The sequence below is a fragment of the Piliocolobus tephrosceles genome, chromosome 7 (genome assembly GCF_002776525.5).
Source record: "Piliocolobus tephrosceles isolate RC106 chromosome 7, ASM277652v3, whole genome shotgun sequence".
Taxonomy (NCBI): Eukaryota; Metazoa; Chordata; class Mammalia; order Primates; family Cercopithecidae; genus Piliocolobus; species Piliocolobus tephrosceles.
In genome coordinates this window covers 144,127,018-144,151,904 of record NC_045440.1, presented here as the reverse complement: position 1 = coordinate 144,151,904, position 24,887 = coordinate 144,127,018, and the positions used below count along the sequence as shown (strand labels likewise).

Genomic DNA, 24,887 nt, shown 5'->3' with positions numbered 1-24,887 from the left:
TTTCTGCCAGGTTTGGGACTCAGAATGATACTGGCCTCCTAGAATGAGTTAAAGAGGAGTACCTCCTCCTCAATTTTTTGGAATGGTTTTAGTGAGAGTGCTACCAGCTCATCTTTGCACATCTGTTAGAATTCAGTTGTGAAACTGTCTGGTCCCGGGCTTTTGGTGGTTGGTAGGCTGTCTGTTACTGATTCAATTTCAGAGCTCATTATTGATCTGTTCAGGGATTCGATTTCTTCCTGGCTCAGTCTTGGGAATGTGTATGTGTCCAGGAATTCATCCATATCTTCTATATTTTCTAGTTTATGTGCATAGAGGTGTTCATAATGTTCTATGATAGTTATATGTATTTTTCTGTAGGGTTTGTGGTAATGTCCCCTTTGTCATTTCTGATTGTATTTATTTGGATCTTCTCTCTTTTTTTAATTAGTCTAGCTAGTGGTATGTCATTCTTATGTATTCTTTCAAATAACCAATTTCTGGTTTCATTTATCTTTTGTATGTTTTTTCATGTCTCAATTTCATTTAGTTCAGCTCTGATTTTGGGTATTTCTTGTTTTCTGCCAGCTTTGGGATTGGTTTGCTCTTGTTTTTCTAGTTCCTCAAGGTGCAATGTCAGGTTATTAATTTGAGATCTTTCTAACTTTTTGATGTAGATGTTTAGCACTATAAACTTTCCTCTTAACACTGCCATAGCTTTGTTCAAGAGATTCTAGTATGTTGTATCTTTGTACTTATTAGTTTCAAAGAATTTCTTGATTTCTGCCTTACCCGGAAGTCATTCAGGAGCAGGTTGTTTAATTTCCACGTAATCAAATGGTTTTGAACAATCTTCTTAGTACTGATTTCTATTTTTATTGTGCTGTGGTCCTAGAGTGTGGTTGGTGTGATTTTGGGTTTGTTTTTAATTTGCTATACAATTGTTTTATAACTAATTGTATGGTTTATTTAGAGTATGTATCATGTGCAGATGAGGAGAATGCATATTCTGTTGTTTAATCATCAGGGACGTTAGCCTGAAGTTTTCTTCTTTTGTTGTTTCTTTCAGGTTTGGGACTCAGAATGATTCTGGCCTCCTAGAATGAGTTAGAGAGGAGTACCTTTTAGTAATAAGCCAAACTCTTTGTGACCTAAAGAAATATGTACATCATTTCTCAGCCTTTTGGCTAAGATCAAGTGAAGAAATATATACACATATTAGCTGTTGTTAACACAAGCTGTCATTTGCTAAATTTCTTCTTGTTGTTGTTTTTGTTTTTGTTTTGAGATGGAGTCTCGCTCTGTCACCCAGAGCTGGAGTGCAGTGGGGTGGTCTTGGCTCACTATAACCTCCCGACTCCCAGGTTCAAGGGATTCTTGTGCCTCAGCCTCCCGAGTAGCTGGAACTACAGGCACGTACCACCACGCCCAGCTCATTTTTGAATTTTTAGTAGAGACAGGGTTTCATAATGTTGGCCAGCTGGTCTCAAACTCCTGACTTCAAGTGATCCACCTGGCCCATTTGCTAAATTTTTATACTCTTACTACATGGTTATAAAAGTCTCCAGAGTCACAGAAAACTTGTTCAAGCAAGATTTTTTTCTTCTGAATGTTGCAGGGGGAGAATGCCTGAAATTCTCTTTAAAGAGCTAGCTTATGATTATTCCAATTATATTTAACCCATTTATGTCTAGTCTTCCATTATTGGAACGCTAAGCTTGTGGGAGTTATTTATATCCTACTGCCCAAGGTCATTGCCAGTGATTTTTCCACACCAAAAAATTTGCAGCCTCCAGCATAAATAGGACTTATTTTCACACCAATTCTAACTCCTTCTTTACATTTTAGGACCAACTACGTGTTATGCATTAGTCTCTTCAACATAAGGAAGCGGCCAGTTTGGGGTTGGTTGGCTCTTGTTTTTCTAGTTCCTCAGGGTGTAATGTTAGGTTATTAATTTGAGTAATTTGAGATTTTTTTTTTTTTTTTTTTGAGACAGATCTTGCTCTGTCACCCAGGCTGGAGTGCAGTGCCAGAATCTCGGCTCACTGCATCTTCTGCCTACCAGGCTCAAGCAGTTCTCCTGCCTCAGCCTCCAAGTAGCTGGGATTACAGCCACCCACCTAATTTTTGTATTTTTAGTACAGACGGCGTTTCACCATGTTAGCCAGGCTCATCTCGAACTCCTGACCTCCAGTGATCCACCCACCTTGGCCTCCCAAAGTGCCGGGATTACAGGCGTGAGCCACCGCACCCAGCTGAATTTAAGATCTTCTTAACCTTACTCATTTGAGCAAACCAACACCAAATTTCCATCAGCAGATGTCTAAGCTAAATGCAGATTTCCTTAAACATTTGCTGTGCCTGTGAGGTAGCAGAGTTATGGAGTTAAAGTTTTACCCTAATAAGGGTGAAACTACCGAGTTGACTTCTAGTCACAAGTGTGTGTATGCAACTGTCAACACTTACCTTAACATCTTGCAAACATTTTTTCTATGTAAAATAGCACCCAGTCGGGCGCACTGGCCGACATTCTTTAGTTCATGAGCAAGAAGGTTTCATTATCAGCCATTTCACATTCCCATACACTGAGCTCCTTCCTTATGTTGAAGAGACAGACGCATAACAAGTAGTTGATCTTGGTATGAAACTAAGTCCTATTCAAGATACTAGCTATTTAGAACATTGCTAATAGGAAATTTGTTAGATAAGGAAAATTCTTTGTGTTCCAGTGTGTGGCCCATAGAAGGTACTGAGAAAAAAATGTGAATTTGTTAATTAATCAAACCTGGATAGAAGGATTATGCAGAAATGCTTTATTGATAAGAGCTTGTGACCAGGAGCAATGGCTCACGCCTGTAATCCCAGCACTTTGGAAGACTGAGGCAGGTGGATTACCTGAGGTCAGGAGTTCGAGACCAGCCTGACCAACATGGTGAAACCCCATCTCTACTAGAAATACAAAAAAATTATTTGGGCTTGGTAGTGGGTACCTGTAATCCCAGCTACTCAGAAGACTGAGGCAGAAGAATCCCTTGAACCCGGGAGGCGGAGGTTGCAGTGAGCCAAGATTGTGCCATTGCACTCCAGCCTGAGCCAGAAGAGCAAAACTCTGTCTTTAAAAAAGAAAAAAAGAACTTCTAAGACAATCAGATGACACATGATGGGCCCACCTAAGATCTCAGTTTGCTTTGTGCCGGGTGAAGGTAATAGTAAGAGTGCTTAGTGCTAACTGACGACCTGGCTTAGTACTGTGAGGTGCTGTGTCGCATCACTCTTGACACGTCGGGTACTGTCGTCATCCACATTTCACAAATGAGTAGACCAGGACTCAAAGAAAACTTGCCTAAGTGCCCCCATTTATGTACATGTAGCCAGCCTTTCTCAACAGACTTCACTGACTGCCTTCCTGGGGACTGTTAACATGCTATGACCATTTCTGGTTTTTTTCCCCTTTTGTACTTTCCTAAAGATGATAATTTGGTTTTGGCCCCATTTGTGAAATGCTCCAGCTTTTAACACTTCTAGAAATGTGTCACGGCTTCAGGGAGAACCCTTTGACTAGAAAGCCATGTAGATTGTAAATGGATATGAACTATTTAGTAAACATTAATAACTGACTAGTGGAAAATTGATCCCATCAGTGTGCATAAAAAGGAAAAATTTATTTAGACTTTAACACACAGGTTGACAGCATGTTCATTTTGTGATGACAACCTAGTTGTCTTATTAGGTAAGTGTTACTAGCCTAAGTTTACAAATGGAAAAACCAAATCCCCTAACAGCTCTGCAACTTTTCCAAAGTAAACAGCTGGGTCCACACAGAACCATGCACGAGGCCTAGCTCCACACACTCATCCTGTCAGACTTCTGAAGCAGGGTCTCTCCTTTACTGTACCTGAGTACCCGAGCAGTACGTAATCACACATGGGCTGGATTACTCCGGGATGTTCTGAGAATAGGATTTTCTAGTTCATCAAACTTTCTTGTTACCCGAGTATCAACCAGAAAGTTCTTTGTATTTTTAAACCTTTTAAAATGAGCATGGGGCCAGACGCGGTAGCTCACACACCTATAATCACAATACTTCGGGAGGCCGAGGCAAGCAGACCACCTGAGGTCAGGAGTTCAAGACCAGCCTGGCCCACATAGTGAAGCCCTGTCTCTACTAAAAATACAAAAAATTAGCCAGGCATGGTGGCACACACCTATAATCCCAGCTACTTGGGAGGCTGAGGCAGGAGAATCACTTGAACCTGGGAGGCGGAGGTTGCAGTGAGCCAAGATTGTACCACTGCACTCCAGCCTGGGCAACAGAGCAAGACTCCAGCTCAAACAAACAAACAAAAAAAACATGGAGAGCACTCAGCTGGCCGTGAGCTTGCTGGCTGGGGACAGACGCCACATAAATTTAAAATTTTTTTAAATTAAAAAGGGCATAGGTTTTATTGCCTGAAGCGGTGAGTAGAGCACAGCCAATAGACACACTATCTGTTGTTAAGTACTGACTCGTTTCCACCATTCCCTGCCCTCATGCCTCTCTATCTACTCTGACCACCTCGCTGTTCATCACACATTCGGTGTGTCCTACTGGGACTCCTCCGTCTCCAAGCTACTCTTCTCCCAGGTTGCTACAAGTGTTCCCTTTCAGGGATCACTTTCTTAGAAGGCGTGACCTTCCTACTTAAAACTGCAGCTTTGGTCTGGGGTAGTGGCTCAGGCCTGTAATCCCAGTACTTGGGGGAGGCCAAGGTGGGTGGATCGCTTGAGCTCAAGAGCTTGAGACCAGCCTGGGTAACATGGCAAAACCTTGTCTCTACAAAAAATATAAAAACTAGCCAGGTGTGGTGGCGTGCACCTGTGGTCCCAGCTGTCAGCTACTCAAGAGGCTGAGGCAGGAGGATCACTTGAGCCCAGCAAGTCGAGTCTGCAGTGAACTGAGATCATGCCACAGCACTGCAACCTAGGTGACAGAGTAATACCGTCTCAGAAAAACAAAAGGGCCGGGAGCAGTGGCTCACGCCCGTAATCCCAACACTTTGGGAGGCCCAGGTGGGCGGATCACTTGAGCTCAGGAGTTCAAGACCAGCCTGGCCAACATGGTGACACCCCATTTTTACCAAAAATGCAAAAAATTAGCCAGGCATTTTGGTGGGTGTTTGTAATCCCAGCTACTGAAGAGGCTAAGGCAAGAGAAGCACTTGAACCTGGGAGGCAGAGGTTGCAGTGAGCCAAGATTGTGCCACTGCACTCCAGCCTGGGCGATAGAGTAAGACTCCGTTACTCACTCACTCAATCAGTAAATAAATACCAAAAAACTTGTAGCTCCTCTCCTTCTATCCCAGCCATCTCCTTTCTTTGTGGGATATAGCTTCTCCTAACAGAACACAGAATATACTAATACATGTTCATTGTTTATTATCTGTCTCCCTCCACTGCATTGTTAGCTGTTTGCTCCCCAGGCAGGATCTTTGTTTTATACCTCGAACAGTGCCTCGAACACAGCAGGTGTTCAATAACTGTTCATGGAACAAGTGAATGATATGAAAATGATCTGTAAAGGAGAAAGTGCTACACAAAAATAAGTTGATATGGTATCATTCTTCATACCTTCAAGCTCTGAGACTTTTTGCAAGTCTTTAAAGTCAGAGGTGTTAAATGACATGTTGGAAACAACTTGATTGTGCTTGATTATGTGAGGGAGGAACAATTTTAATTTTGTAGGCTATTTTTATAGCCCTTGTATTGTGAAGAAGTGCATCTCTTTTCAGTAGAAAGTAAAGCACCTTGAGTTACATCTATTAGCCAGTTCATTATTTTAAAGTAAGCGAGAAAAGTCTTTCTTTTCAGAAGTAGAACATAATTCCAAAAAGATTTTTTTCCGGGTAGTTAGCCTCAGAAAGACTATTTTAAGTGCAGTTTCAGGTATGACAACTTGAAGGAGAACTGGTGTTAAGTGAAACTTTATCGTGTGCCTGGAACAGAAGTTCTGGGCTGTGGTTTGGCTTCTCTGGCTTGGCCTGGAACTGATGGAGGTATAGCAACAGGTCCTGATACACACAGTGCTTTGGGGATGATGACAGTGTAGGCCCATGGGAATCTACACACCCAGTGCTACCAAGCCCCTTTCCATCATTGTTTTGGTTGTACCCGTTTTCGTGATAAGCATAGTTGGGAGACCAGGCAGGAGAAGATGCAGACACTGGGAAGTCCTGGGATTTTAAACCCTATAGAGGTAAACTAGAGACATCCATGTAAGAACATTTCAAATTTTTTTTATTTGTATAAATTTAAGGGGTATAAATGCAGTTTTTTGTCATGGATATATTGCATAGTGGTGAAGTCTGAGCTTTTAGTATAACCATCACCCAAATAGTGTACATTATACCCGTTAAGTAATTTTTTTTTTTTTTTTTTTTTTGAGATGGAGTCTCCCTCTGTTGCCCAGGCTGGAGTACACTGGCGCAATCTTGGCTCACTGCAACTTCGACCTTCCCAGGTTCAAGCAGTTCTCCTGCCTCAGCCTCCCAAGTAGCTGGGATGACAGGCACATATCACCATGCTGCCCGACGATTTTTTTTTTTTTTTTTTTTTTTAGTAGAGACAGGGTTTCACCATGTTAGCCAGGATGGTCTCGATCTCCTGACCTCGTGATCCGGCCGCCTCGGCCTCCCAAAATGCTGGGATTATAGACATGAGCCACCGCGCCTGGCCCCATTAAGTAATGTCTTAACGCTGTTCCCCGCTGCCCACAACTCTTCCAAGTCCCCAGTGACTATTCCACGTTCTTAGGTACATGTGTACGCAGTATTTAGCTCCCACTTATGAGAACATGCATGATTTGATTTTTCTGTTTGTAAGTTGTTTCACCTAAGATAATGGCCTACACATTACTGCATCCATCCCCACTGCTGCAAAAGACAGGAATGAATTTATTTATTTATTTATTTATTTATTTATTTATTTATTTATTTATTTTATTTATTTTATTTATTTATTTTGAGACAGAGTCTTGCTCTGTTGCCCAAGCTGGAGTGCAGTGGCGCAATCTCAGCTCACTGCAACCTCCGCCTCCTGGGTTCAAGCAATTCTCCTGCCTCAGCCTCCCAGGTAACTGAGATTACACGCATGCACCACCACGCCCAGCTAATTTTTCTGTTTTTAATAGAGACAGGGTTTTGCCATGTCGTCCAGGCTGGTCTTGAACTCCTGACCTAAGGTTATTGCCTGTTTTGACCTCCCAAAGTGCTGGGATTACAGGCATGAGCCACCATGCCCAGCCAATTGTATTCTTTTTTATGGCTAAATAGTATTCCATTGTATACATATACCACATTTTTTTAATCCAGACATTCATTGATGGATACTTAGGTTGATTCTGTATCTTGGATACTGGGAGGAGTGCAGTGATAAATATAGCAGTGCAGGTATCTTTTTGATACAATGATTTGTTTTCCTTTGGCATATACGCAGTCATGGGATTGCTGGATCGAATAGTAGTTCTATTTTGAGTTATTTGATAAGTCGTTCTATTTTGAGTTCTTCCAGTTCATTTTCCATAGAGGTTGTACTAATTTACATTCTCAGCCGTGTAAGAACATTTTAAATGGGTTATGACCACCGTATTTGTGGTTCCAGAGTGTCCCATGCTTGCTTCTCTCACAGCCCTTTCCACACATCCTGTTGGCATCATTTGCTTATTTGCCTGATCCCCCACCCCAACTGAGACCTTAAACAGAACCCTGTCTTGTTCATTTTGATACCCCAGAATCTAGCCTAGAAGTTCAAGGGGGTAGACAGGGTGGGAGAGAAAGGTCATTACCCAATTGTATATACCAGTGCATTGACTGAACTTTTCTTTTCCCACAGATTGGAAACCAACATATATATCAGCCTGTGGGTAAACCAGGTAAAGAAGAAAAGAATTGGGCGGAAAGAAGTTAGTTTAATTTAATGAAAGCAGGTTCTGAATGTATATGGTGTCGTAGCTTTGGAATACCCTCATGATTAATTTTGCCTCTACAGACCACAGCAAGTACAATGTTTACCACATTCAGCTCATTACTAGAGTATTGGGAAAAAGAATTTGTTGGTATAATGCATCAGAAATACCTCCTTAGGGTTGCAGTGAGCCAAGTTCATGCCACTGCACTCCAACCTGGGCAACAGAGCAACACTTGGTCTCAAAAAAAAAAAAAAAAAAGAGAAGAAAAGAAATGCCTCCTTAGAATGCAAGATTAGTGTTTTTTGTAAGAAGAGCTGTAGGCATTTAGGAGTGGTTTCTTTCTCTTTCCTTTTTTTTTGGAGACAGACTCTGTCACCCAGGCTGGAGTATGGTGGTGGGTGCAATCTCAGCTCACTGCAACCTCCACCTCCTGGGTTCAAGCAATTCTCCTGCCTCAGCCTCCCAAGTAGCTGGGACTGTGGTGCACACCACCATGCCTGGTTAAATTTTCTTTTCTTTTTTCTTTCTTTTTTTTTTTTTTATTTTAGTAGAGATGGGGTTTCACCGTGTTGCCCAGGCTGGTCTTGAACTCCTGAGATCAGGCATCTGACCACCTCAGCCTCCCAAAGTGCTAGGATTACAGACGTGAGCCACAGTGCCCAATCTTCTTTCTCTGTTTTTTATTTTTTTGAGACAGAGTTTTGCTCTTGTTGCCTAGGCTGGAGTGCAATGGTGCTATCTTGGCTCACCGCAACCCCCACCTCCCAGGTTCAAGTGATTCTCCTGCCTCAGTCTCCTGAATAGCTGGGATTACAGGCATGCACCACCACACCTGGCTAATTTTGTATTTTTAGTAGAGACGGGGTTTCTCCGTGTTGGTCAGGCTGATCTCAAACTCCCGACCTCAGGTGATCTGCCCGCTTCGGCCTCCCAAAGTGCTGAGATTACAGGCGTGAGCCACTGCCCCCAGCAGTTACTCTTTCTTAACGCACATGACTTAATGGGAATCATTCTCTCTCACCAGATCCTGCAGCTCCACCAAAGAAACCGCCTCGCCCTGGAGCTCCCGGTCACCTGGGAAGCCTTGCCAGCCTCAGCAGCCCTGCTGACAGCTACAACGAGGGTGTCAAGGTAGGCATCTGAGCCTGTGCAGCACCTTCTGCTTGTAGGATTTGTGGTGTCCCCTAGTTCTCAGTTGACAGTGTTCATGTCATAGAGTGGAGTTGGTGCTGAAAATAGAACAGTGCAGAGTGGAACTGCAGTGAGACCCAGTACTCAATTGGTCTGGTTCTGAACCCCTGTGAGAGTCAGGGAAAAGCTTTATGCAAACATTTTCTTTTCCATTTTCCTCTCAGTGTAATAGATTTTAGGAACTCAGTCAGATTCCGATTTTCTACATACATCTTCCTCTAATCAGACAGAATGTTTTCTTTAGAATAAAGTGCTGAGATTGTTTCTGGTTTTAAAAATGAATTAAACCAGGATGCTTGGGGTAAGTGAGGACTTTCGTAGGCTCCAAGTTTATAAGTGTGGCTTCATGGAAGACTTATTTATTTTCCATTTAGAGTTAGAATTGGATTTGTAAAAGCAGTGTATGCTGAGTAGAGCCATCCTCAAACTAAGGGGAGTGTTTGACTCAGGCACAAACAACCATAAGCTTCTGAATTTGGCAGTCAGAAGTCAGGTGCAGCCTGCCCCAGGGGGTGCCAGCTGGAGCTGTTGGTGCCTGTGACTCTCCTGGGTCCCCAGCAGCCCTCACCGAGTGCTGGAGCCATTAGAGCAGCAGCCCTCCTCCCTGAGAGATCTGACGGAGGAGGCTCTTCTTTTCTAACCTGGGTCCTATAAGGAGATGGGATCTTCTTACTTTCCACTTAAGATAACAAATTACCTCTCAAAACAGACCCTATTCCTCAATTCTCGTATACCTTTTATTCATATTTTAATATCTCTAAAATTGGGATGGTGTTTTGGTTTAATTGGCAAGATTTTTTTTTTTTCTTTCTTAGTGGTTCATTAAAAAATGATGCATCTTGGGCTGGGCACAGTGGCTCACGCCTGTAATCCCAGCATTTTGGGAGGCCAAGACAGGTGGCGGATCACGAGGTCAGGAGTTCGAGATCAGCCTGGCCAACATGGTGAAACCCGGTCTCTACTGAAAATACAAAAAAATTAGCTGGGTATGGTGGCGCACACCTGTAATCCCAGCTACTCAGGTGGCTGAGGCAGGAGAATCGCTTGAACCCAGGAGGCAGAGGTTACAGTGAGCCGAGATCATGCCATTGCACCCAGCCTGGGCGACAAAGCAAGACTCAGTCTCGAGATTTTAAAAAAAAAAAAAAAAAAAAAAAAAAAAGAGGCATCTTATAGCGGAAGACATCTTAAAATCTGAAAAATATCACATCAGGTTAAGATAAACTTTGCTTACCAGTAACCACCATTTATTGAATGGCTTCCCTTCACCAAGTTCTGTGGCAGGCCTTTTTCATGTATTATCAGTTCTCATGTCAACCTCACAGGACTGGTAGTGGTGTCATTTCTCAGGTGACCAAGGCTCACAGAGATAAAGCAGTTTGTTCAAGGTTACACAGCCTCCACATAGCTGAGCTGTGCTTGGCCGCAGGCTTGGCTGAGCACATACTTGACTCAAAGGCACTGGCCTCCAAAGCTAAGCTTAGATGTAGATGCATTGTTGTCTTCTCAGAGTCATCAGAAAGTTAGTCCAGGGTAAGAGAAAATGTCATCTCCAGGCCCAGAGTGATAGCCTGCAGCTGAGAGGGCACACATTTGCCAGTGTTCACTGAGGAGGTGACCAGAGGGTGAATGGGCAGCCACTGGCACAAACTAGCCTGCTCTCTGTGGCCATAGTGAAAGTACCAACTGGGCTAGGGATGCCTCTGCCCTTGGAGTTGGTGCCCAGAGTTCATGCCAGGGGCTTGTAAGTACCTGGGAATCAGGAACTTCCCCAGTTCACCAGGCTTCCAATCCCTAGGATGCCTCCTGACAGTTCTGTTAAAGACACACTGTCTTCTCCAGGGAAAATTCAGGAAGGACACACCCTTCCCAATATTGGCTTCTTTCAGTAAATTTCGAAAAAGGTGCCAGACATGGTGGCACACCCCTATAGTCCCAACTACTCGGGAGGCTGAGGAAGGAGGATCACTTCAGCCCAGGAGTTTGAATCTGGCTTGCACAACATAGTGAGACCCCATCTCTTTAAAAAAAGAAAAGGGGACAAAATGAGATTAATGAATTACTTCTTATTTTCATAAGCCAAAAGAACAGACTTTCAAAATGGCTTATATTACAATGAAAAACCAACTTTAGAGGTAGATCAGGTACCACCTTAGAATTCTGACATATGCATATGTTTCATAGCTGGAATAACATAATGAATACATATAATTAGGAATACCCTTAATGTAGGGTATGAAGCAAATTGAAATCTTGAAAATAATATGTGTACTTAAAATATATAAAGATTTCCCCCCTCCCCCCCGCACCAAGACAGAGTCTTGCTCTGTCTCCCAGGCTGGAGTGCAGTGGTGCAATCTCGGCTCACTGCAAGTTCCGCCTCCCAGGTTCACGCCATTCTCCTGCCTCAGCCTCCCAAGTAGCTGGGACTACAGGCACCCGCCACCATGCCCGGCTAATTTTTTTTTTTTTTTTTTTTTTTTTTTTTTTTTTGTATTTTTAGTAGAGACAGGGTTTCACCGTGTTAGCCAGGATGGTCTCGATCTCCTGACCTTGTGATCTGCCCGCCTCGGCCTCCCAAAGTGCTGGGATTACAGGCGTGAGCCACCGCACCCAGCCTAAGTAGATTTTTAAACAATGTGAAATATACACCTGTTTCTTCATTGTCTGCTTGGTAGAGGTCATTGAATCCATCCTAAAAGAACAGTCATGGTAGTGCATGCACGCTGGCCAGGCTGGGCCTAATATCTTTAAACACAGCCCCAAGTCAGGAATCTTTATGATAGCATTATGGCTAGATGATGTAGTGGATCTCACGGATATTGAGGGGCGGGGCTCAGGAATTGAGGCTGCTTTAGTTTCTCCTGAATCTCTGAGAATTCAGATGGGCAGTTTTCAGTAATTAAAACCATATGTCGCCGGGCGCGGTGGCTCTAGCCTGTAATCCCAGCACTTTGGGAGGCCGAGACGGGCGGATCACGAGGTCAGGAGATCGAGACCATCCTGGCTAACATGGTGAAACCCCGTCTCTACTAAAAATACAAAAAAAACTAGCCGGGCGAGGTGGCGGGCGCCTGTAGTCCCAGCTACTCGGGTGGCTGAGGCAGGAGAATGGTGTGAACCCAGGAGGCGGAGCTTGCAGTGAGCTGAGATCCGGTCACTGCACTCCAGCCTGGGCGACAGAGCAAGACTCCGTCTCAAAAAAAACAAATAAATAAATAAAACCATATGTCCTCCTCCTCCTTTCTTTTTGAAGAGCCCTCATTCTGTTGATCTTGCACTGCTGCTGGATTGTTCCTCGGGCTTTGCATGTTCCCTGCATTTGTTTTGTAACTGAGCATGGTGCATGGCAGACCTCTCTATGCAGTGTGCTGGGGCAGTGAGCAGGTGGCACAGTAGCCACACCCTGGCAACAGTGAGTGAGAGCTGGTGGGCAGGCTTGGAAACTAGCTCCTTTTTGTTCTACTCATGTTTTTATGGGGGATTTGTCTGATGCCTTTATTAATATTGTTTTTCTTTTTTCCCTTTCTCTGATAAATTCCTTTAACTTTTCCTCACCTTCCGTTCGACAATAGCCATGGAGGGTAAGCACATCGTGTCTTTGTGTGTCTGTCCAGCTCTCTCTATCACACCCGGCTGTCTGCATGTAACTTTGGACTGGAAAGCAAGAAGCCCAAGTAGGAGGGCACTTCGGCCTGGTTTGTCACCTCTCATGACTGACAGATGCCAAAAGCAGTGTTTATAAATGCGAAAGAATGAGACGTGCACATCTTTGCAGTAAATGAATTATTCTTGTGCTTTTCTATCTCATACCCAGACTTTGGAACAACCAAGAATTAATCTGTTCCAGATTACTTGGGCAAAAGCCCCCAAGGGTTTAGAAATGGGAACTTATATTTAGACTGAGCACTGGCAGCAGGTTCATGATTGAACTATATGTGCTACAAGTTAGTCTTCTTTAAAAAGTGTATATATATACCATTTTATGCCTGCTATAATTCTAACCAGTTGGAATTTTTAAATACTGCTGAAGATTTCCCAAAGGCCCTCATGTTATTCCACCATCAGTGCTCAAGTTATCTTAGTAACATTTCTTGATGTCTCTTCTGTGCCCAGGCCCTAGGTGGACATTGTTACATCTTTGGCCTCATCTTCCCTCATCACAATTGCCCGGGTGAGAGAGCTGAGGCTTTATAAGCGTAGGCCCAGGTGCTTTCCAGCAGTCAGCACAGAGCTGGCTGAAACCGGGGTCTCTGACAGGGAGGCTCCTAGTGACACTACTGCTGCTTTGACTTCAGTCATGACCTGCAAACAGATGCTACCCCCTTAAAGTGCATTCATGTGTCAGCTTTTTATAATTGTAGAAAGAACATGTTTCCTTTAGGCGGCTGAGGGCAGCTAAGCTGAGCCATACCGTTTTCACTGCAGAATTCAAACTAAGTGGAAATCCTTATAGTCTTCATGTAGAACGTTTAACTCTTTAGCCAATTTAGGTAATTTTGTCTAAAATTCAGTAAATCCTCATATGGATTATTATCTTGTGGTAAATGATTTTGGGGTGAGGGGACGTTGAATCACGTCTCTGAAAGAATCTGGGGTTTTTAGTATAATATGTATGATTCCATCTCATTTCCTTTAACTGAGCTCAAAGTTAGAAAAAAATATTGCCTAATTTGTCACTTGGAGGAATTACTTTACTGTCATTCTCAATCTGAACTATATCCTGTACACACAAGAAAATCAATGACCTTCTGCAATCTGTTTTCATCTCTTGTAAAGACCCTCTCTAGCTTGATTGTGGTGATCTCACGCCATCTGCTGGAGAGCAGAAAAATGACTGGCTTCTGTGTTGTCAGCTTCAGCCCCAGGAAATCAGCCCCCCTCCTACTGCCAACCTGGACCGGTCAAATGATAAGGTGTACGAGAATGTGACGGGCCTGGTGAAAGCTGTCATCGAGATGTCCAGTAAAATCCAGCCAGCCCCACCAGAGGAGTATGTCCCTATGGTGAAGGTAAAACACAGTCACATTGTGTACTGGCAAAAATGTTCTTGTTTCCTGGAAGCTGTGGTGCCAGTTGATAGATGTCTCTAGGGACCCCACCCCACCAAAGTCAAAATGGATGCTTTGGAATGTCTTCACGAAGGCTCCATACAGAGACAATGCCAGTGAGAACCGCAGTTATTCTGAAATGCTGTTCCTATCTTGTTTTTGTCTGTCAGTAAACACTAGGATGGGAGTGTCTTGAAGCAGTACACTCTTAATAATTATCGCTCACACATAAAGTCTGCAGTGAAAGAGAAAGCTGCAAAAGTATGCTTACAGTATGATGCCATTTATGTAAACTTGAAAAACATGCAAAATAATCCTGTGTAAGACTTAGGGAGATGTGGTTACGTTGTTAGAATGAAAGACAAGTAGAAGAATGATCGTTATCAAATTCAGATCCCACACCTCTAAGGAGGAGCTAACTGAAGAAAGGTACATTGGGAGGATTTATCTGTGTTGTTCTTCTTAAGCTGAGGGTTGGGTATGTGGGTGTTCACTGAATTTTCTTTTAAAAAGAGTAAAAATGGCCAGGCGCGGTGGCTCAAGCCTGTAATCCCAGCACTTTGGGAGGCCGAGACGGGTGGATCACTAGGTCAGGAGATCGAGACCATCCTGGCTAACATGGTGAAACCCCGTCTCTACTAAAAAAAATACAAAAAACCAGCCAGGCGAGGTGGCGGGCGCCTGTAGTCCCAGCCACTCGGGAGGCTGAGGCAGGAGAATGGTGTAAACCCGGAAGGCGGAGCTTGCAGTGAACTGAGATCCGGCCACTGCACTCCAGCCTGGGCGACAGAGCCAGACTCCATCTCAAAAAATAAAAAATAAAATAAAATAAAAAGAGTAGAAATAAATAAAAATACCATGCCAGTAAACTAATGTTTTCCAAATTGTGTTTAATGGAGTGGGATCGTAGGAGACAGTGACAGGTGTTCTGTGAAAAAGGCTGGGTGCAGTGGCTCATGCCCTTAATCCCAGCACTTTGGGAGGCCGAGGCAGGCAGATCACTTGAGGTCAGGAGTTCAAGACCAGCCTGGCCAACATGGTGAAACCCCATCTTTAAAAAAAAAGAAAGAAAGAGAAAGGACACTAAGTCCAAGGAAAGTCAGCAATGGCTCCTATTAAGGAGTACAGACTGGCATGTTGGGTGCACAGAGGTGTGTCCTCCAGTTCAGAGAGTGTGGTCAAACTTTGCTGTCAGCCAGTATTTCTGAAACATACTCGAACATACTTTTTCTTCATTGTAGTAAAATACACATAAATAAACTACCATCTTAACCATTTTTAAGTGTACATTTCAGAGGCATTAGGTACATTCACAATGTTGTGCCACCATCAGCACCATCCACTTCTATAACCCTTTCCTTGCAAAACTGAAACTCCGTACACTTGAAAGAACACTCCTCTTTTCCCTCCCCCAGCCCCTGGCAGCCGCCATCCTACTTTCTGTCTCAGTGAATTGACTACCCTAGGTACCGCTTATAAGTGGAATCATACTGTATTTGTCTTGTTGTGACTGGTTTATTTCACTCAGCGTAGTATCTCAGAGCTCTTCCATGTTGTAGCATGTGTAGCATCGTTTTTAAGGCAGAGTAATATTCCACTGTGTGTTCACACCACATTTGGTTTATTTACTCAGCATCACAGGGCACTTGGGTTGCTTCCACCTCGCAGTCACCATGAAGAGTGCTGCCGTTAACGTGGATGTGCAGATATCTTTTTGAGACCCTGCTTTCACTTCTTTTGAGTGTATACTCAGAATTGCTGGATCACTGATCATTCTATTTTTAATTTTTTGAGGAGCCACCATTCTGTTTTTCGCAGCAGCTGCACCATCTTACATTCCCACCAACAGTGCACAAGGGTTCCAGTTTCTCCATATTCTCACCAAAACTTGTTATTTTCTGGAAGGTTATTTTGAAGCTTGGGGTTTCGTATGTGTGTTTTAAAAACTAATTGTCATCCTAATGGATGTGAAGTCTATTTAAGTGTGGCTTTGATTTGCATACAGGTCTTGAATATCTGTTTGCTTTTTGAACATTTGTGTATCTTTTTCGGAAAAATGTCAAGGTTTTTTTTTTTTTGGCCTGTTTTTTACATCATACTGTATTTTGTTGTTGAGTTATAGAATCCTGCAATTGTTGTTGTTGGGTTTTTTGTTTTGTTTTGTTTGAGATGGAGTCTCATTCTGTCACCCAGGCTTCCAGGCTGGAGTGCAATGGCACGATCTCGGTTCACTGCAACCCCTGCCTCCCAGGTTCAAGTGATTCTCCTGCCTCAGCCTCCCGAGTAGCTGGGACTACAGGCATGTGCCACCACACCTGGCTTATTTTTGTATTTTTAGTAGAGACGGGATTTCACCCCGTTGGCCAAGCTGGTCTCAAACTCCTGACGTCAGGTGATCTGCCTGCCTTGGCCTCCCAAAGTGCTGGGATTACAGGAATGAGCCACTGTGCCTGGCCGCTACAACTTTTTTTTAGTATACCTGTTAGCAGTCTTTGCAACAGCTTCTTATAAACCATCAATATGGAAAAAGCTGCTTGAAAGTTATAATGTTTCATGGAAAGCACAGTTAATCCATTCTGGTTCATTTTTCTGAAGTGTATCACATAATAGTTTTAACCAGAGTTCTTAATGATGAACTTGCATGAACCCACAGCTAAGTTTAAACAACTCAGCAGTAGATGAAACCATTCAGAATTTTGTACATTTTAAGATTTTATATGGTGATTTTATAGACACTACTTTTTTAACCGTATTCCTTCAGCCAAATGACATTCTTTTTGTATGTTGATCCAATTATAAGTAACTGTCATTTTCTTGCTGGTTTTATTCATATTACATGTAATTTGATGTCTTAGTCATTACATTATTTGATCCCCATAAGGATGACGGTAATGAAAATTTGAAGTTTAAAATTATTTGTTTTAAATCATAGTTAGACCCTTTTTGCTACAACTCGGAAGTGGCAGGGAGCAGTGTTTCTGTTCAGTGTACGTAATAGATGAAGCCTGAGATTCAGAAGGGGGTGCAAAGCAAGGCTGCCCTCTTGCATCCAGGGCAGTAGTGTCATCTCTTGCCAGCCTCATGAAGTGTTTGAATGTACCTGGGTGAGAACACATTCAGTGAACACACTTGGGGAAAAGTGTTACTATGTATCCTAACCCGTGTTGGCAGGGTTGGCACGTTGGAGCCAGGAGGGTGGTATAATCTGCTTGGAAGCAGTAGATGAGAAAAAAAATCCTGCTTTCCACCCTCAGCATCTGTGTGACTTTTCTTACATGAACTTCTGTTCTTCAACCCGCTCCTTAGGGTATTAGAGCAATGAATAGTCAGATCTAAATATTTTGGGAGAAAAAGGAGCCTCATAACTTACAGGATAGGGCTCAGCACTGAGAAAAAGAAATACAGAAATTTGCCTTGAAACTTGTGGAAAGCAAATTAAAGTATATATAACTGAAAGGCATAAAAATCCTTTGTGTGTTTTCTAATATTGGTTGTGATTCTTGTCTGTTAGGAAGTCGGCTTGGCCCTGAGGACATTATTGGCCACTGTGGATGAGACCATTCCCCTCCTACCAGCCAGCACCCACCGAGAGGTAGGGCACAATCTTTCCCTTGCAGCCCTCTGTGACAGCACTGGGTAGGGACACATTCAGGGATGTCTGTGGTGCTGAAGGCAGCTCCTCAGTCTGTGGCCGACAGAGACATCGACTGCCCTACAAGCGATGACCTTCCCTCTAACACTGGCCCCAGCCAGGACTGGGCTGTTCATTCTAGGGCATAGGAGTGGTGTGGAGCAGTGGCTGCTCAAGTTCCAGATCCTGGGTCTTCCTGCTGCTAGTCCACTGCGGAGCCACTGTGCGCCGTCCTCACCCGAGATACAAGTGGCTCTGAGCAGTGGACGAGGAAGGCACATGGGAAACTGCTACTGGTGCCGTGCACCTCAGAGGTAGAGGAATGCTGATGTGAACGGGGCGGGCATTGTGCGTGGTCTGCCTCCTCGAATTCTCCGTAAAAAGAGTTGAGCTTGCAAATGATCCTGGTTTTCCATTTCAAGTAGTAATATAAAAAATTTCTTTTAGGCCAGTCATGGTAGCTCACGCCTGTAATACCAGCACTTTGGAAGGCCAAGGCAGGAGGATGGCTTGAGGCCTGGATTTCAAGACAACATAGTGAGACCCTATCTTTACCAAAAAATTAATAAATAAAATTATTGTCTTAAAAAATTCCAGGCCAAGCTCAGTGGCTCATGCCTGTAATCTCAGCACTTTGGAAGGCTGAGGCAGGCAGATCACGAAGTCAAGAGATCGAGACCATTCTGGCCAACATGATGAAACTCCATCTCTACTAAAAATACAAAAGGTAGCTGGGCATGGTGGCACATGCCTATAGTCCCAGATACTCGGGAGGCTGAGACAGGAGAATCACCTGAACCTGGGAGGCAGAGGTTGCACTGAGCCACGATCGTGCCACTGCACTCCAGCCTGGCAACAGAGTGAGATTCCATCTGACAAAAAAAAAAAAAAAATCCTTTTAAATTAATAAATGTCTTTAAGAAGCTTCTTAAGGTCTGAGTGCGGTGGCTCACCCCTATAATCCCAACACTTTGGGCAGCCAAGACAAGAGGATGGCTCAAAGCCAGTTTATGACCAGCCTGGGCAACAAAGTGAGACTGTCTCTACAAAAAATGTTTAAAAATTAGCTCTGTGCAGTAACTACTCAGGAGACTGAAGCAGGATGATCGCTTGAGCCCAGGAGTTTCAGACTGCAGTGAGCTAGGATCAAGCCACCATACTCCATCCTGGGTGACAGAATAAAACCCTGTCTCAAAAAGAAAATGTTTTAAGGAATAAAAGTTGACCCAAAATACCATAGCCCAGCAACAATTATCATTTTTGCTACCTTTTGGCAATTTTGTTTCAATTACGTGACTAACAAATGAAAGGAAGCACCTGCGTTTGTTGTAGTGTCTTTGAGCCTAGGGTGTACACTCTGTGGTTGGGATTGACAAACGCAGGTGGGATGCATCCCCACTACAGAGTCCAGGGTCTGCAGGCTTCAGCCTTGCTCCGTGCTGACTCCAGCTGCCTATTGTTCTCGTTTCTAGGGCAGCATAAGCAGTCCTTCAGCACGGCACACACTTTTTGTTTGTCCTTTTTATTTTGAAACCATTTCAGATTTATAAGAAAGTTAAAAGATTAATAGAGAATTCCCAACTTTCCTTTGAGTTTCACAGCCTTTTAACGTGTCAGCACATTGTCATCCCTGCTCCATTGTCTGTGTGTACACACATCACTTCCTGCTGTCCAGCAGCTTGAGAATGGCTGTGTATCTCATGCCCTCTTCCCCTTTAGGATTTCCATTTATATTTCTCATGACAACGCCATTGTCCTATAACCGCCACACAATCACCACATTCTGGAACTTTAACATGATGCAATGCACTGTGCCACTCTGCAGGGCATGTTCCAGGGTCGTCGGTTGTCTCTGTAGCACTTTTCCCTCACCTGCGAGAGCCAGGCCAGGATCACACTTTGCTTGTGTTGCTTTCTTCATCAGCCTATCATCTGAAACGGCTCCTCAGCCTTTTTTTTTTTTTTTTATCTTTCATGACATTGACATTTTTGACAAATATAGGCTCAGTTATTTTATAGAGTATTCTTAAAGTTGGATTGAGGGATATTCTATAAACATTTGTTTCTTCCTAATGAGATTGAAGTTTTGCATCTCTAGTCAGGAATGCAACATAAATAATGCTAAATTCTTCTCAACATCATACCCAGAGACATACGATGTCCAGGGCATGTTCCAGTTGACGAACTGGACATAGACTTCTGAAGGACGGTTGGACACAACTCCTGTTGGTGATTCCTTTGTAAATGGCATTGATTTATATGCATAAACCCTTTAACTTGTTTCTGAAAAGGCCTCTGACTGGTGCCTTCACATCCCAGCCAAGTGGTGTTCTCTTTCTTACCTGCTTCACCGGGCCTCTGGCTTTCCATGACAAGCCTCCATTTTGCCCCAAAGCGGAGAAGTTCCATATACCAGAGGCAAGAAAATGGTGTCCTACCAAGTGGAAATTTTAGCAGGACTATTTGTCAACACCTACTGTAGTTGATAAAGTCTAAAGTAATCTCTCCGTCTCCCGTGATTCCAATACACAGATTGCTCTCCTGTATACATTATTTTTTAATTATTAATTTTTTTTAGACAGGGTCTCACTCTGTCACCCAGGCTGTAATGCAATGACTCCATCACAGCTCACTACAACCTCCAACTCCTGAGCTCAAGTGATCTTCCTGCCTCAGCCTCCCAAGTAGCTGGGATTACAGTTGTATACCGCCACGCCCAGCTGATTCTTTATTTTTTTGTAGAAACAGAGTCTTACTGTGTTGCCCTAGCTGATCTCAGATTCCTGCTTCAAGCTGTCCTCCTACCTCAGCCTCCCAAATTGCTGGAATTACAGGCGTGAGCCACCACACCTGGCCTTAAATTATTTTTGAGAAGAAGAGGAACCTGTCTTTGGTCCTGCATCTACCTTTCCATGTCCTCATGCTTCCTCCTGTCCCCATTGTATTTCCTGAAAGAGCAGCTCATCCCTAATGGGGCCAGCTCCTCACATGGCAGCTGCACTCAGCGCCCGCTCAGAGCATTGCAGTGCTCCAGCTGTTTGGAAATCTCTCTACTGTAACGGCCCTTCAAGGTCTCCTAATTGCCAGAGCCCCTGCTTTCCCCTCAGTCCTAACTCCCCCTTGAGACTCCCTGCTCTGGCCCAGAGCTTCGTTACTTCTCTCCTGCTAAGACCTCTGCTCAGACTTTTGTTCCCTACCACCCTTGAGTGTGATCATCTCCCAAAGTGCTACCTGCTTGTTTTATTAAAAAATACTTTTTCACTTTGGTAGTTCTTCTCATTCTCATAGATTCAAGTATTTGATGTCTCCCAAATCTGTGTTGATTTTGTGGAACCCCTCCCTGAGCTTTGATCTCCAACTGTCTGCCATTGGCAAGAACGGTCTGCTTTCCTTGTTTGCTTCCACAGTCAGTGACAACACCATGCACTTGCACATCTGCTCCCAGCAGTTCCCCATCCCTACACACATGCAAGTGACCACACACCTTCCATCTCTCATCAGGTCTCAGGTTGGTCCCTTCACCTGCACATCCACCATCACCTCTCCTCTGAAGATGGCCCCTTAGATGGTTTATCTGCCTCTTGTCTCTTCCCCTTCCCTTCCATTCAGCCTCCACATTGCTGCCAAGAGTCATCTTTCTAGAATCTCTCTCTAGATTTTGTCATTCTCCTTCCTAAAAATCTCTTACCCTCTTGCCAAGTCCTGCCAAATAAAGATCAACTTGGTGTGGCTTTCACAGTTGAAGCCAGCCTGCCTTTACAGTTTAGGCCAAATTCAGACAAATTCTCTCTGTGAAGTCCTTCTGACCCTCTCTGATACAGAATGCGTTGCTTCTTATCTGCGTGCTTTTCTACTATGTGATTTATTCCAGCGTATTATAGGGTCCTGTGTATGCTTTTCCCACTCTAGACTGCAAGTAAAAACAGGTCTTCCTTCTTGTGTCCACAGCACCAAGTGTCTTGTACATAATAGGTGCTCCATAACTGATAAAAGAGCAAATAGATAAATCACCATTGGTTGAAGAAACAGATAAGAAGGATCATGAGACTTTCCCATGCAAAGCATTCTAACCCTGTAGGACAGCGTTCTGTGTGTGTGTCTGTGTGTGTATGCACGTGCACATAACGGTTTGGCTCTGTCACCCAGGCAATGGCACGATCTTGGCTCACTGCAACCTCTGTCTTCCAGGCTCAAGCCATCCTCCCATCTCAGCCTCCTGAGTAGCTGGGAATACAGGTGCACACCACCATACTCAGCTAACTTTTTGTATTTTTTTGTAGAGATGGGGTTTCACCATGTTGCCCAGGCTGGCCTCAAACTTTTGAGCTCAAGCCATCTGCCCACCTCAGCCGCCCAAAGTGCTGAGATTTTACAGGAGTGAGCCACTGTGCCCTGCCACCATCCTTAAACCATTTTTTGTATAGCCAAGAAAGGTCTTGAGATAGAGTTGGCATAGTAGAAAGCACAAGACCGGAAGTCAGGACAGAGGGTTTTATGCTGGCTTGGAAACTAACGAGCTGTGTGGCCTTCAGCACATCTTTCTGTATCTCAGTTGTCCACTCTCTGATATCAGAGTGTTTGGAATAGATGATCTCTGAGGTTCTGTCAGATTCTGTGGTTCTATTATGAAACAAAAGCCCGGCCAGTCATTGAGATTAATAAAGTCTAAACAGCGCAAATGGAGACTAAGTCAGTCATGGTGTCGGGGAAGGGTTTGAATGGAAGGAACAAGACGCTGGATCTGCATGTGTGAATGGGCATGCACACACAGGCACACTATAATAGCTGAATTTCTAAAGTAAGTAAAAAATTTTTAAAAATGCATACATGTAGTGTGGGAAGTTAAAATAAGAAAAAAAATTTAAAGATTGATTTTTACATCCTGTTGCTTCTAAGAAAGATTTATTTGCAGGAAATAAAGTTTTCTTCTCATGGAGGCACTGAAAGAAAGGCTCATAAAAATTCCCTGAAAAGTTCATTGGTGCAGGGCTCAGTGGCATGTGCCTGTGTTCCCAGCTAATGGGAAGGCTGAGGCAGGAAGATTGCTTGAGCCCAGGAGTTTGAGGCAAGCTTGGACAACATAGTAAGAACATCTCTCTAAAAAAGAAAAGAAAAATCACTGGAAACAGTTCTCCTGACCTATCTCTTGTCTTTCAGATTGAGATGGCACAGAAACTATTGAACTCTGACCTGGGTGAGCTCATCAACAAGATGAAACTGGCCCAGCAGTATGTCATGACCAGTCTCCAGCAAGAGTACAAAAAGCAAATGCTGACTGCTGCTCACGCTCTGGCTGTGGATGCCAAAAACTTACTCGATGTCATTGACCAAGCAAGACTGAAAATGCTTGGACAGACGAGACCACACTGAGCCTCCCCTGGGAGCACGTCTTGCTACCCTCTTTTGAAGATGTTCTCTAGCCTTCCACCAGCAGCGAGGAATTAACCCTCTGTCCTCGGTCGCCAGCACTTAACAGCTCCAACTTTTTTGAATGACCATCTGGTTGAAAATCTTTCTCATATAAGTTTAGTCACACTTTGATTTGGGTTCATTTTTTGTTTTGTTTTTTTTTCAATCATGATATTCAGAAAAGTCCAGGATCCAAAATGTGGCATTTTTCTAGGAATGAAAATTGTACGTGAGCTTTTAAGCATCATGAAGAACAGTTTATGTTCACATTAAGATACGTTCTAAGGGGATGGCCAGGGGGTGACATCTTAATTCCTAAACTACCTTAGCTGCATAGTGGAAGAGGAGAGCATGAAGCAAAGAATTCCGGGAAACCCAAGAGGCTGAGAATTCTTTTGTCTACCATAGAATTATTATCCAGACTGGAATTTTTGTTTGTTAGAACACCCTTCAGTTGCAATATGCTAATCCCACTTTACAAAGAAAGAATATAAAAAGCTATATTTTGAAGACTTGAGTTATTTCAGAAAAAACTACAGCCCTTTTTGTCTTACCTGCCTTTTACTTTCGTGTGGATATGTGAAGCATTGGGTCGGGAACTAGCTGTAGAACACAACTAAAAACTCTTGTCTTTTTTCACAGAATAATGTGCCAGTTTTTTGTAGCAATGTTATTTCTCTTGGAAGCAGAAATGCTTTGTACCAGAGCACCTCCAAACTGCATTGAGGAGAAGTTCCAGAACCATCCCCTTTTTCCATTTTTATATAATTTATAAAGAAAGATTAAAGCCATGTTGACTATTTTACAGCCACTGGAGTTAACTAACCCTTCCTTGTATCTGTCTTCCCAGGAGAGAATGAAGCAAAACAGGAATTTGGTTTTCTTTTGATGTCCAGTTACACCATCCATTCTGTTAATTTTGAAAAAAATATACCCTCCCTTTAGTTTGTTGGGGGATATAAATTATTCTCAGGAAGAATATAATGAACTGTACAGTTACTTTGACCTATTAAAAAGGTGTTACCAGTAAAGTTCTTGTTGTAATATCCTTTCTTTTGGTTCTATTTCTTCAGATGGCTTTTTTTCAGGTGACTAGTCAGATAAGATAACATACAGGAGAGCTCCCAATAATTATCAGGAAGCCTCTCACTAATTAGTTTCGCTCTTTTTTGTTTGTTTGTTTAATATTCTAAACAAGTCAAGGATGTTACCACAGAAGGGTAGCCTGGCATAAGTTAACCTTTTCATTCCATTGTCACCTGTTAAATGCAGAGCTCAGGATGGAAGTAGCAGTGGTCTTCAACGAAAGAACCTTCTCCTTTGCCGGGTCTCAGTATTGCATAACTCGGACTCAAAGCATAATTCACTCGTCAAGGAAATTGTTAGCATCTCCCAGGCCCACCCTCGTCTTGCTAGAATCTCCGTGAGCCACAGAGCAGGGAGCAAATACAACTGGGATCTCCAGCACTAGGGACTCAGAGACTCCAAAGGGAGGGATTTGAGAGAATTTTTTCCGGGTAAATACTCTTGGGTGCAAAAGCAGCTTCATCTTTGGATCTGTGACAGTTACTTCATCTGAAGCAAATGTCAAGGGAATGTCATCCTTGTGAGTTTTTTCTAATTTTTGGCATTCTTGGGTCTCTTACATTTCCATTTCCTCATGTTTAAAGTGGTGATGGTG

At 43.4% G+C, this 24,887-nt stretch overlaps 1 protein-coding gene across 9 annotated transcripts in view; it reads left to right on the top strand.

Moving 5' to 3' along the window:
* Positions 1–24,237, top strand: part of PTK2 (protein tyrosine kinase 2) — a 362,172-nt gene extending 337,935 nt beyond the window's left edge. For 5 of the 9 annotated variants that reach the window (XM_026454573.1, XM_026454578.2, XM_026454572.1 and 2 more), the window contains 6 exons: positions 7,849–7,888; positions 8,949–9,055; positions 12,691–12,699; positions 13,972–14,127; positions 17,678–17,758; positions 22,955–24,237. In XM_026454573.1, the coding sequence (XP_026310358.1) occupies positions 7,849–7,888; positions 8,949–9,055; positions 12,691–12,699; positions 13,972–14,127; positions 17,678–17,758; positions 22,955–23,167 (606 nt within the window). In that variant the 3' untranslated portion in view covers positions 23,168–24,237. The remainder of the gene's footprint in view (positions 1–7,848; positions 7,889–8,948; positions 9,056–12,690; positions 12,700–13,971; positions 14,128–17,677; positions 17,759–22,954) is intronic. The other 4 variants (XM_026454577.1, XM_026454575.1, XM_026454579.1 and 1 more) reach the window with 2 other exon arrangements.
* Positions 24,238–24,887: the final 650 nt, after the last annotated feature.